The sequence below is a fragment of the Macaca fascicularis genome, chromosome 1 (assembly GCF_037993035.2).
Source record: "Macaca fascicularis isolate 582-1 chromosome 1, T2T-MFA8v1.1".
Taxonomy (NCBI): Eukaryota; Metazoa; Chordata; class Mammalia; order Primates; family Cercopithecidae; genus Macaca; species Macaca fascicularis.
Genome location: NC_088375.1, coordinates 172,548,299 through 172,560,961, shown reverse-complemented (window position 1 = coordinate 172,560,961; position 12,663 = coordinate 172,548,299). Strand labels below are relative to the sequence as shown.

At 43.0% G+C, this 12,663-nt stretch overlaps 1 protein-coding gene across 12 annotated transcripts in view; it reads left to right on the top strand.

The window, feature by feature from the left end:
- Positions 1–11,976, top strand: part of PATJ (PATJ crumbs cell polarity complex component) — a 426,407-nt gene extending 414,431 nt beyond the window's left edge. For 9 of the 12 annotated variants that reach the window (XM_045369973.3, XM_045369972.3, XM_065521547.2 and 6 more), the window contains 2 exons: positions 2,712–2,835; positions 8,977–10,847. In XM_045369973.3, coding sequence (XP_045225908.2) covers positions 2,712–2,835; positions 8,977–9,123 — 271 coding nt within the window. In that variant the 3' untranslated portion in view covers positions 9,124–10,847. Of the gene's footprint in view, positions 1–2,711; positions 2,836–8,976 lie in introns of all 12 variants that reach the window. The other 3 variants (XM_045369962.2, XM_045369982.2, XM_074005402.1) reach the window with 3 other exon arrangements.
- The last annotated feature ends 687 nt before the right edge of the window (positions 11,977–12,663 follow it).

Sequence of the window (12,663 nt, the reverse complement as noted above, 5' to 3'; positions counted from 1 at the left end):
AGACCATCCTGGCTAACATGGTGAAACCCCGTCTCTACTAAAAATACAAAAAAACTAGCCGGGCGAGATGGCGGGCGCCTGTAGTCCCAGCTACTCGGGAGGCTGAGGCAGGAGAATGGCGTAAACCCGGGAGGCGGAGCTTGCAGTGAGCTGAGATCCGGCCACTGCACTCCAGCCTGGGCGACAGAGCCAGACTCCGTCTCAAAAAAAAAAAAAAAAAAAAAAAAACAGTTAACAAGGCCGGGCGTGGTGGCTCACGCCTGTAATCCCAGCACTTTGGGACGCCAAGGCAGACAGATCACCTGAGGTCAGGAGTTCAAGACCAGCCTAACCAACATGGAGAAACCCCATCTCTACTAAAAATACAAAATTAGCCAGGCATGGTGGCGCATGCCTGTAATCCCAGCTACTTGGGAGGCTGAGGCAGGAGAATCACTTGAACCCAGGAGGTGGAGGTCGCGGTGAGCTGAGATCATGCCATTGCACTCCAGCCTGGGCAACAAGAGCGGAACTCCATCTCAAAAAACAAAAACAAACAAACAAAAAATCAGTTAACAATTTATATAGCATAGATCATCAGCAGTAACTATGGATGTCTGCTGTAAACAACCAGTAAGTACATCAACAAACAACTGGTAACAATGTGAACCAGCTGAAAACCCTTTAATAAACCCAGCGAAATTGAAGAGGAAGAATATTCTAGTTAAATAGAACAATATATTCAAAGATCGCTTGTGTCCCCATTTTGCAAATTTCTGTAAGTACATGAATGGCTGAGTTTATATGAGATGACTTTGCCTCTCAGACATGCATGTTGCCACAAAACAAAGGATGCTGCCAGTACACAAATGTGAATTACCTATCATAAATAAGACAGGGTCTGGGTTTCTGCCTTTTGAGCAATAGCATTTGGGAATAAGAAATTGGCATCACCTAAGCTTTCATTAAGATTAAATTACTGGGAACCCACATACGTAATTTAATTTTTAGCCATGTTGTTTCTGAGAGAGAAGACTTCCACACTGGATGAAGCTTTGAAAAGCTAAATTTTACACTTGAAACAGATTTTCTTTCTCCATTTTGCTTCACCTTGGTTTCTCTCTTCTCTCCTGGATTTCAGTTCTCATTTACACAGTCATGATCCTGAGTTTCTGACAAGCACCACACATGGTGCTGGGAAGGCTCAGATGACTAAGACAAAGAGGTCATAGTCTGGTAGAGGAAATGGATGGCAAAGTAATTACAATATGATATAGTCAGTGCCGAAATGGAAATTTGGACTCAGTGCAGGGGAAGCACAGAAAAGGATGTGGAGGCCAGGCACGGTGGCTCACGCCTGTAATCCCAGCACTTTGGGAGGCCGAGGCAGGTGGATCACCTGAGGTCAGGAGTTCGAGACCAGCCTGGCCAACATGGTGAAACCTCGTCTCTATAAAAATACAAAAATTAGCCGGATGTGGTGGCAGACGCCTGTAATCCCAGCTACTCGGGAGGCTGAGACTAGGAGAATTGATTGAACCTGGGAGGCGGAGGTTGCTGTGAGCCGAGACCGCACCACTGCACTCCAGCCTGGGTGACAGAACGAGACTCTGTCTCAAAAAAAGAAAAAAAGGATGTGGAACCCATCCTCCCAAGAGAGGCAGGAGAACCTCACATTAGAAGTGAGTTTGAGGAATGAGTTCCTGCCTTAGGTGGAAGTGGCCAGGGCATTGAGGCAGAAAAGGAACAGCAGTCTGGGTGCGGCAGCTCACACCTGCAATCCCAGCACTTCGTGAGGCGTCAGATGGATCACCTGAGGTCAGGAGTTCGAGACCAGCCTGGCCAACGTGGCGAAACCTCGTCTCTACTAAAAATACAAAACTTAACTGGGCATGGTAGCACACCCGTGTAATCCCAGCTACTCAGGAGGCCGAGGCAGGAGGATCGCTTGAACCTGGGAGGTGGAGGTTGCAGTGAGCCAAGATTGTGCCACTACACTCCAGCCTGGGCGACAGAGCAAGACTCTGTCTCAAAAGAAAAAAAAAGATAAAAGAAAAGGAGCAGCAGTTTCCTGAATTGCAGGCTGCTGCTGCCTATTACGGACAAGAGTTCACTTGAAGTCTCCCACCACACTAGGAGATACGCTGCCTCTCTTTCCATGCACATGCTTCAAGGATGTGATGACAGCTTCCTTCAGCTGTCAGCCGTAAGTTTAAAAGTTAAAAACTGGCTGGGTGCAATGGCTCATGCCTGTAATCCCAGCACTTTGGGAGGTCGAGGCAGGCAGATCATTTGAGGTCAGGAGTTCGGGACCAGCCTGGCCAACATGGTGAAACCCCATCTCTACTAAAAATACAAAAATTAGCCAGGCATGGCACGCACCCATAGTCCCAGCTCCGTCTCAAAAAAATAAATAAATGAAAAGAGTTAAAAACTAAGCATATAGAAGAGTGCTTTGATAATTTCAGCATCATGACTTTATCTTTAATTAGAAATCAGTGAGTTTTATGGAAGAGAAACCTCTAAAACATCAAGAATATAGGTGATTAATTGGCATGACGTGAGAAGTTTTAAAATAACTTTCTAGATTGCTTTCTGAGAGTTTGATTTGATAAACCAAACTTCATAGTTTTGCAGTATGAAAGTCTCTCTCAAATCTGTATTCTTCCAATAAAATGAAATTCCCTCTCGATATCTATTCTGGAATTAAACAGCATGCATTGTGTTTTCAGAACACCTCCACCTAAGATTATTACTTTGGAGAAAGGCTCTGCAGGATTGGGGTTTAGTATTGTAGGGGGTTATGGAAGTCCCCATGGAGACCTGCCAATTTATGTCAAGACTGTATTTGCAAAGGTATATTTTCTTTTTTAATGTACTTTTTAAAAAAAATTAAACCTAGGTGAGATTTTTTTTTAAGTGCTTTGCTTAGCTTTACTTTGGGTTAAACCTGGATGTGTGCATGTATGCTTATTTCATTTGAATCTTATAGGAAATTCTCACACCAGAATAGTGAAAGAAGAGTTCTTTTACAATGGCGGAGCCACAAGAAGTGCAGTTTTCTTTGGACTCTATTACGGAAGCAGATGCTTACAGATTTTTAGAGTGTCTTCTTTCAGCAACACAGCATAAGGAGCAGTGCCACTCTTTAGAAGGTGTCCTTGGAAATATTGTTCTGAACTAGAAAAAAGATTTGGCCTTCTTCTTGAAAATAATAGGCACTGGCCGGGCGCGGTGGCTCAAGCCTGTAATCCCAGCACTTTGGGAGGCCGAGACGGGCGGATCACGAGGTCAGGAGTTCGAGACCATCCTGGCTAACACGGTGAAACCCCGTCTCTACTAAAAAATACAAAAAACTAGCCGGGCGAGGTGGCGGGCGCCTGTAGTCCCAGCTACTCGGGAGGCTGAGGCAGGAGAATGGCGTAAAAACCCGGGAGGCAGAGCTTGCAGTGAGCTGAGATCCGGCCACTGCACTCCAGCCTGGGCGACACAGCGAGACTCCGTCTCAAAAAAAAAAAAAAAAAAAAAAAAGAAAATAATAGGCACTGGGGGCTGAGGCAGAAAGGTTTGTGCTGTGCAAGCCTCGAATCAGTGCATTCTGCATTCTTTTTCTTTTTTTTGAGATGGAGTTTTGCTCTTGTCACCGAGGCTGGAGTGCAGTGGCATGGTCTCAGCTCACTGCAACCTCCGCCTCCCCGGGTTCAAGCAATTCTCTTGCCTCAGTAGCTAGGACTCCAGGCGCACGCCACCACATCTGACTAATTGTTGTTTTTGGTAGAGATGGGGTTTCGCCACGTTGCCCAGGCTGATTTCAAACTACTGAGCTCAGGCGATCCACCCACCTCGGCCATCCAAAGTGCTGGTAGGTGTGTGTCACTGTGCCCAGCCTGAGTAATTATTTTTAACTTCATTGTAATTTTTTTAATTGGAATTTAATTTTTAAATAAATTTTGAAGATCTCTGAGAAGTATTTCAAATTGATATTACAATTTTTTTTCTTCTTTGGTTTTATCACAGTCATTTGTTTATGAACAGATCTTGTTGAACTGCTTTAGTTTCCTAAAGAAATAAAGGTCTTCAAGGCTGGGCATAGTGGCTCACGTCTATAATCCCAGCACTTTGGGAGCCTGAGGTGGGCGGATCACCTGAGTTCAAGACCAGCCTGGTCAACATGGTGAAACCCTTCTCTACTAAAAAACACAAAAATTAGCCTGGTGGTACACACCTGTGATCCCAGCTACTTGGGAGGCTGAGACATGAAAATCCCTTGAATCTGGGAGGCAGTGGTTGCCATGAACCCAGATGGCACCACTACACTCCAGCCTGGGCAACAGAGTGAGACTCCATCTCAAAAAAAAAAAAAAAAAAAAGACAGAGAGAGAGATAAAGGTCTTCGAAAGGAGGAATAAGAAGGAATCTGTCTCTTTCTAGAAAGCTATACTATACATTAAATACAAGCTTGCTTTTACCTGTGCAGATCTTAGATCTTATCACCTGTTAATTGGGCCCAGTGAACTGCCATAAAACCCTTAAGTCATTTGGTATTTGCTTTTGGGCCACATTGAGCAGCTGCACATTTACCCACTTCCTGTGTCTTGCGAGAGTGCCTATTAGGGCATGGTATTCCCAAACACAACCTGTTAAACTGGTTATAGGCAAAAGTGGAGAGGAAAGGCAGCACAGAAACATTCTGGGTAGCAGAATGCTTATCCCCAAGGTAGATAAACCATCAACTGACCATCCTTCTCCTATGACACATTTAATACCATAAGTTGTTGGGATAATTATTCTTTGGAGGGCATTATTATACTTTGCTTTTGAAATAGCCAGCTATGTAGATAAGGACAGTGGGAAGGCTGCATAATTAGCCCCCATGTTTTAACACGTTCTGCTGGCCTGCCGTTGCTTCCACAAAGCCCCTCCAGAATGTTTGCAATCACCCGTTCACTTCATGGTAACTGGATACAGACACAACATGGGGTCAGCTTCTAAGGCCTTTTGACCTGGATCCAGAGCTCAGCAGGCTGCCCCAGCTGTCTACACTTTCAATAGATTGGTAGGCTGGGACCCAGACACGTTTTGACAGGACACCAGAACATGCAGCTGGGAGCCAGACACCCTGACATGGCACCAGAACATACAGCTAAGAGTAAAATGCCTGTGCATTGCTGGTGAATTTTTAAAAGAACCCAGCAGCATCCACACAGTGGGACAAGAGTAGTGGGAATAAAGAATGGACTGCGGCTCACACAGAATGCCCTCTTCAAAGGCCCCACTGAAAGAGCTCCTTTAGGAAGCACCCATGGAAGTAGAAACATTGTAAGGAATAGATATTGAATATCCTTCGTGTATTTCATTACTTACAGAATGGCACACCTAAAAATAAAAAGCTCTGAATTAAAAAAAATAAAAGGACAAATTTCTAAGCCATATCCCGTGGCCCACTTAGCGCAGTGAGTCTTACTAAAAGAATATTCCAGGCCAGGCACGGTGGCTCACACCTGTAATCCCAGCACTTTGGGAGGCCGAGGCGGGCAGATCACGAGATCAAGAGATCAACACCATCCTGGCTAACACAGTGAAACCCTGTCTCTACTAAAAATATAAAAAAATTAGCCGAGCGTGGTGGTGGTCACCTGTAGTCCCAGCTACTCTGGAGGCTGAGGCAGGAGAATGGCATGAACCCGGGAGGCGGAGCTTGCAATGAGCCAAGATCACGCCACTGCACTCCAGCCTGGGCGACAGAGCGAGACTCTGTTTCAAAAAAAAAAAAAAAAAAAAAAAAAAGAATATTCCAGTAGGGCAGGACATGGTGGCTCACACCTGTAATCCCAGCACTTTGAGAGGCTGAGGCAGGAGAATAACTTGAGTCCAGGAGTTCAAGATCAGCCTGGACAACAACAAAAATGAGATGGGGACAACCCCATCTCTAAAATGAAAAAGATTTTTTAAAAAACTCCAATGTAGGCCGGGCATGATGGCTCACGCCTATAATCCCCAGCACTTTGGGAGGCTGAGGCAGGCAGATCACTTGAGGTCAGGAGTTCAGAACCGGCCTGGCCAACATGGTGAAATCTTCTCTCTACTAAAAATACAAAAATTAGCCATTCGTAATGACAGGCACCTGTAATCCCAGCTACTCGGGAGGCTGAGGCACGAGAATCACTTGAACCTGGGAGGTGGAGGTTGCAGTGAGCTGAGATCCTACCACTGCTCTCCAGCCTGAGCAACAGAGTGAGACTCAGTCTCAAAAAAAAAAAAAAATCCAAGCCAGCCTTAGGTCTTAGTCCCTTCAGCAGCCAAATTTTACCCTAAGCCAAATAAGAGATTGACCCAAAGACTTCCGCAACTCTAAAAATGTACGGAGCAGTTTTTCAGAGCCTATGAAATCTGAACCAGGAACTTGGTTGTCACCAGTGTTTTATGTTATTTACCACCATGTTGAGTAAATGCCATGTGTCATACATTTAATCCTTAGAACAGGCCACAAGGTAGATAGTAGATGCCCATTTTACGGCATCTGAGAAGACTAAGTGACCAACTCGGGACAAATAGCAAGTGAGTAAAGAGGCATAATTACGAAGTAGGTAGAGGTTTTCAAGCCATGTATTTATTTCATTTTTACCTTTTCCCCTGTAGTCCACAAATGCCACATTGGTAAAGCAGGAGAATAGATACACATCAGTAAGTGCTCATCAACCAACCACTGCAACACCAGAGACAGTCCAAATCCTAGAAAGTTAAAAAATCATCCTGGCTGGGCACGGGCTCATGCCTGTAATCCCAGCACTCTGGGAGGCTGAGGCGGGTGGATCATCTGAGGTCAAGAGTTCGAGACCAGCCTGGCCAACATGGTGAAACTCTCTCCTAAAAATACAAAAATTACCCAGGCCTGATGGCAGATGCCTGTAATCCCAACTACTCGGGAGACTGAGGCAGGAGAATTGCTTGAACCCGGGAGGTAGAGGTTGCAATGAAGCAAGATCGCACCATTGCACTCTAGCCTGGGTGACAAGAGTGAAACTCCTTCTCAAAAAAATTTAAAAATTCTTTTTTTGCATTACTAAAAAAGATAAAGAGCTTAACATAGTTTTTAAAAAACTAATTTACACAGATATCTGAGATTTACTGAAGCCCTTAAATCTTAGCATGTAAAATTTAATGAAATCAACTTTGCTTGTAATTCTGATTTTATCCAGTAAAATTACTTGTTTAATTTTGTCTTTGGTACAGTTGACCCATTACTTTCTTAAAAGATTTGAGTGAAGTTGCAAGTTTTGGGTTTTTTGTTTTTTTTTTTTTTGAGTCAGAGTTTCGCTCTTTTTGCCCAGGCTGAGTGCAATGGGGCTATCTCAGCTCACTGCAGCCTCCACCTCCCAGGTTCAAGTGATTCTCCAGCCTCAGCCTCCCAAGTAGCTGGGATTACAGGTGTGCGCCATCACACCCAGCTAATTTTTTTATTTTTAGTAGAGACAGGATTTCACCATGTTGGCCAGTCTGGTCTCGAACTCCTGATTTCAGGTGATCCTCCTGCCTTGGCCACCCAAAGTGCTGGGATTACAGGCATGAGCCACTGTGGCTGGCCAGTTGCAAGTTATTAATACTTAATTTTGATATTTTGCCCACAGTATATACCTGATTTCGAATACTTTTTTTTCTTTTTTTTTGAGACAGTGCTCACTCTGTCACCCAGTCTGGAGTGCAGTGGCACTATCTCAGCTCACTCCAACCTCTGCAGGTTCAAGTGATCCTCCTGCTCAGCCTCCCAAGTAGCTGGGATGATAGTCATAAGCTACCACGGCCGGCTAATTTTTTGTAGAGGCAGAGTTTCACCATGTTGCCCAGGCTGGTCTCAAACTCCTGAGCTCAAGCAATCCTCTCACCTGAGATTCACAAAGTGCTGGGATTACAGACGTGAGCCACTGCACCCAGCGGGTTTTGAATATTCTTTATTGCACATTCATTTAGAAATTCCACCATTCTCATGGTTTAGAAAACCTGTCTGATTCCCAGCATCTCAGGACCTCCAAGCTGCACATGGACACAGGTCTCAGGAGCGCTGGTGCCTCCTAGCTCGGCTTCTGATTGAGTCGGTCAACAGCCAAGTGCCTGTAGGCTTTGGTTGCCCCCTGAAGTTTGACCTCGTTTAGAGGATTCTTGTGGCACTGACTTTTCAAGGGACTTAAACAGTTACCCCCTACAGATGGTGAAACCTCCTGTAAATCATTTTTTAGGTCTTTTCTTCCCTTACCAGTCCAAAATGTTTCTAGTAATATCGTGGCATTTTTAGATATGCAGCTTTAGAGTGAAAAAACCCCGAAGTTTCACTGGCTTTGTGCCGTTTTGAGGAGCCATGCATGACTGAGTATATAATAAAAGTAGTCATTTAGAAACCTATTTAGATGATCAAAGATAAAGTGGAAGGTTTTGAATATGATATTACAAAATTTTAGAGATGCTACACTTGTACATATTTATATATAGATAACAGCTTTATTGAGATATCATTCACTTACCATATAATCCACCCATTTAAAGACTACACTTATTTTTGACAGATCACAGTGCTGATAGCTTAATAATGCAATGGGAACTCTGTATAATGGTGGTATTATAAGACTAACACCAGATTCAATTCTATCTGCCTTTTTTTGTATATTACATTTCCATGAATAAGAGGTGATATGACATCCAATTCCATTTATACTAAATAGTGAAATAAGGTTCTACTTGTATTAAAAGAAGTGTATCAGTACATTTCGACTAGTATGTTATTTAGATTATCCACAATTGTAGTTACTATTCAACCATTATTATTCAAACAACGTATCTTACATTTTTCCTCATTTAAAACACTACCTAGAAAAAAACTTTAATTGGTAGTTTTTAAAGTTCCTCTTTTAATATGCACACCAGACAGAAGTTAGAGTTTTTAATATGAATGTTATATGAACTGTGCTTTAGCCTGGATTAAACTGGAATGTTTCTTGTTTGTAGGGAGCCGCTGCAGATGACGGCCGATTAAAACGAGGGGATCAGATTTTAGCTGTTAATGGCGAGAGCCTGGAAGGTGTTACTCACGAGCAAGCGGTCGCCATTCTCAAACACCAGAGAGGGACTGTAACCTTAACTGTGCTGTCGTGAGCCTCGGGCCTGGTCACAAGATAGATGTTGTTGTTTAGAATATCCACAGGCAGATGAAGTTCTGAGTGGGTATGAAAAGCACCCTCAACTAAAATGCACCTTCATTCTTATTTCTTGTCCTCTCTGCTCAGGAGAAATGGCTGAGGTTTCATGTGAATTTCCCAAATCAATAATCATCTCCTAATGTTTCCCAGTTCCTGTCACCTGTTGGTGAGGTTGATTTCTAAAACTGAGTCTGTTTTGCATTTAATTTCAGTGTTCTGATTTCTTTTTTTTTTTTTTTTTGAGACTGAGTCTCTGTCGCCCAGACTGGAGTGCAGTGGCGCCATCTTGGCTCACTGCAACCTCTGCCTCCCAGGTTGGAGCAATTCTCCTGCCTCAGCCTCCCGAGTAGCTGAGATTACAAGCATGCATCACCATGCAGGGCTTATTTTTGTATTTTTAGTAGAGACAGAGTTTCCCCATATGGGCCAGGCTGGTCTTGAACTCCTGACCTCAGGTGATCTGCCTGCCTTGGCCTCCCAAAGTGCTGGGATTCCAGGTGTGAGCCACCGCGCCCAGCCCAATATTCTGATTTTAACCAATTGGTTCTGATTATATTTGCCAAACCTGGAGTTAACCTCTCTTTCCTTATGCTCTTCTCTCCCTATCCCCTACTCATACCGAGGCTTAACAGCAACCTCAGATCTCACCCAATGGACAGAAACAAATGTTAAGCAACTTATCATCTCACTCATGATTTACTTATGCTAATTGTCTCTTCAAGCAAGCAAGAAAACATCAGCAGTGTAATTAATTTACCAGTGATCCCCGAGATGAAATACCAGATTCTCCTATGGGAAATTACTGTGCACTCTTCTGTATGACTTATAGTCAAATAAGTCTCAAATTCATTTCTCTGGATAGATCTTTATATGCTAGTCATTGGTGATTTTGATGAGTCAATTTACAGACTGTAATCTTCTAAAAATTCTGAAAGACTAATTGTTTTCTGCGCCATCTAAATGCATACCACTGAGCAACTGAACCTTATTCTCAACAGGAACAACTAGCATACATGTTCTGAATTCTAACAATGCTAAATTACATTCAAATCCAGGAAGATCACCTGGAATTAATGGCATTTCGGTAGGCAGGCATCATTCCCACCCCTCGGTCTTAGGAAAAGGAGGTAGAAGCCCCAGAACCACACTGCAGAGATAAGCAAGTTTTGTCTCAAGTCACACAAGGTCTGGGTGGCCTTGGCCTTGTACAAAGTAGGGAGACATATTTGATTATCTTTCCCTTCACCTCCATAGCAGTCAGTCCGGCAGCACAGACTGCAGGAACCTAAATGGAGCAACATACTTAGCTGCAAAGTGAGCAAATGAATTGAGCCTAGGAATCTGTGATGAAAATGCATGGCTGAAGTTTCCTGATCTCCAAGGAGACTCCCATTTGCTGAAGTTTTGCATGCTAAGAAAGCAGCTACAGCAGAAAATACAAGAATACTTTTAAGTCGATTATTGGCAATCTTACTCATATATTAGCAAGAAAAAGGGAGAGATGCTTACTGGTGGATGCTATAGAGTCCTCTGTTTTTAAAAGTACCATGGCCAGGTACAGTGACTCACGCCTGTAATCCCAGCACTTTGGGAAGCCAAGGCAGGTGGATCATGAGGTCAGGAGTTTGAGACCAGCCAGGCCAACATGGTGAAACCCTGTCTGTACTAAAAATACAAAAATTAGCCGGGTGTAGTGGCAGGCGCCTGTAATCCCAACTACTCAGGAGGTTGAGGCGGGAAAATTGCTTGAACCTGGGAGGTGGAGGTTGCAGTGAGCCAAGTTCGTGCCACTGCACTCCAGCCTGGGTAACAGAGCAAGACTCTGTCTCAAAAAAAAAAAAAAAAAAAAACCATGAAGGATGAGTACTAGAGTCAGTAATAGAAGTAGTTTAGCATTATTTAACTACAACACAATGCTGCAAATATTTCACAGTAATTGTCAAAGTTTAACGGGCTCTAATTTAAAATGTTATTTAATAAGTATAGATTTTAATTGAGAATTATCTTTGAGTAGATGTAATCACAAAGTGCATTAACTCTTATTGGAATATTTTATGGCTATTCCAAAGTATAGAGTGCCTAAATTTTGTGTTGAAAATGTCTTTCATGACGATATTAAGTTTTCTGAAATTACACATGGCTTTTAAAATTTCTAACGTATCCAAGATGTGCAATGTTGTTAGGATCTCATTTTTCAATGCATGAAAAGCCACCAACCTCAGAACATTTTGTGTTAATTGTACCTGCAAGAACACCTCAGGCAAGCCACGAAGAAATGAAACCCAAATGAAACTTGAAAATGCACCTTAAAATATATATATACATATAATAGTTTTGAAATGGGATTCTGCTTTATTTTGATGGAATGGCCATTAAATACACATTTTGAGATAATACATTGTTGTTGTGTTTCTTTATACATTATCCTTTTAGGTCATGCTAGTAAAAGTATATTGATGAAGGATTTATGATGCTTTATACTTCTTACTGCACTAAATTGATAGAACTAGTACTTGTCATAATCGGTTCTGTCTCTGCTTGCATGACTAATAAGTAATTGCCTTTCCAAAAAGATATTTTTGCCTCAGAACTTACTGACAAGCTGAGAGGCTATGAAAATGGCAATTTGTGAAAGAAGTAGTGCTCTTATATTTGGCCTCATCATTTGGGCCATTTAAGTATAGTAATGATATCACTAATGGAATTAGCATGAGAGGGAAGTAAGCCAGGAAGAATAAAAGTGCTGAATGTTTGTATGTATAAGATATTTCCAAAGATTCTAAATAAATGTAGTTGCCTACAGAGCAAATGGAGTTTTATTATATATGAAAAAGTGTACTTTCTGGATCTAATTGTGCTTTTTCTTCAGCATGTTGTTCCCTAATAGAAAAAAAAAAAGTCCAACTTTTCACAAGGTATTTTGGTGTCCTATTAAAATCTGGAGTCCATGGCTGGGCATAGTGGCTCACGCCTGTAATCCCAACACTTTAGGAGGCCGAGGCAGATGGATCACCTGAGGTCAGGAGTTCAAGGCCAGCCTGGCCAACATGGCAAAACCCTGTCTCTACTAAAAATACAAAAATTAGGCCGGGCGCAGTGGCTCATGCCTGTAATCCCAGTACTTTGGGAGGCTGAGGCAGGTGGATCACGAGGTCAGGAGATCGAGACCATCCTGGCTAATACGGCAAAACCCCGTCTCTACTAAAAATACAAAAACAAAATTAGCCAGACGTAGTGGCGGGTGCCTGTAGTCCTAGCTACTCTGGAGGCTGAGGTGGGAGAATGGCGTGAACCCAGGAGGCAGAGCTTGCAGTGAGCCGAGATTGCACCACTGCACTCCAGCCTGGTCGACAGAGTGAGACTCAGTCTCAAAAAAAAAAAAAAATTAGCCGGGCATGATGGTGGGTGCCTGTAATTCCAGCTACTGGGAGGCTGAGGCACAAGAATCACTTGAAACCGAGAGGCAGAGGTTGCGATGAGCCAAGATCGTGCCATT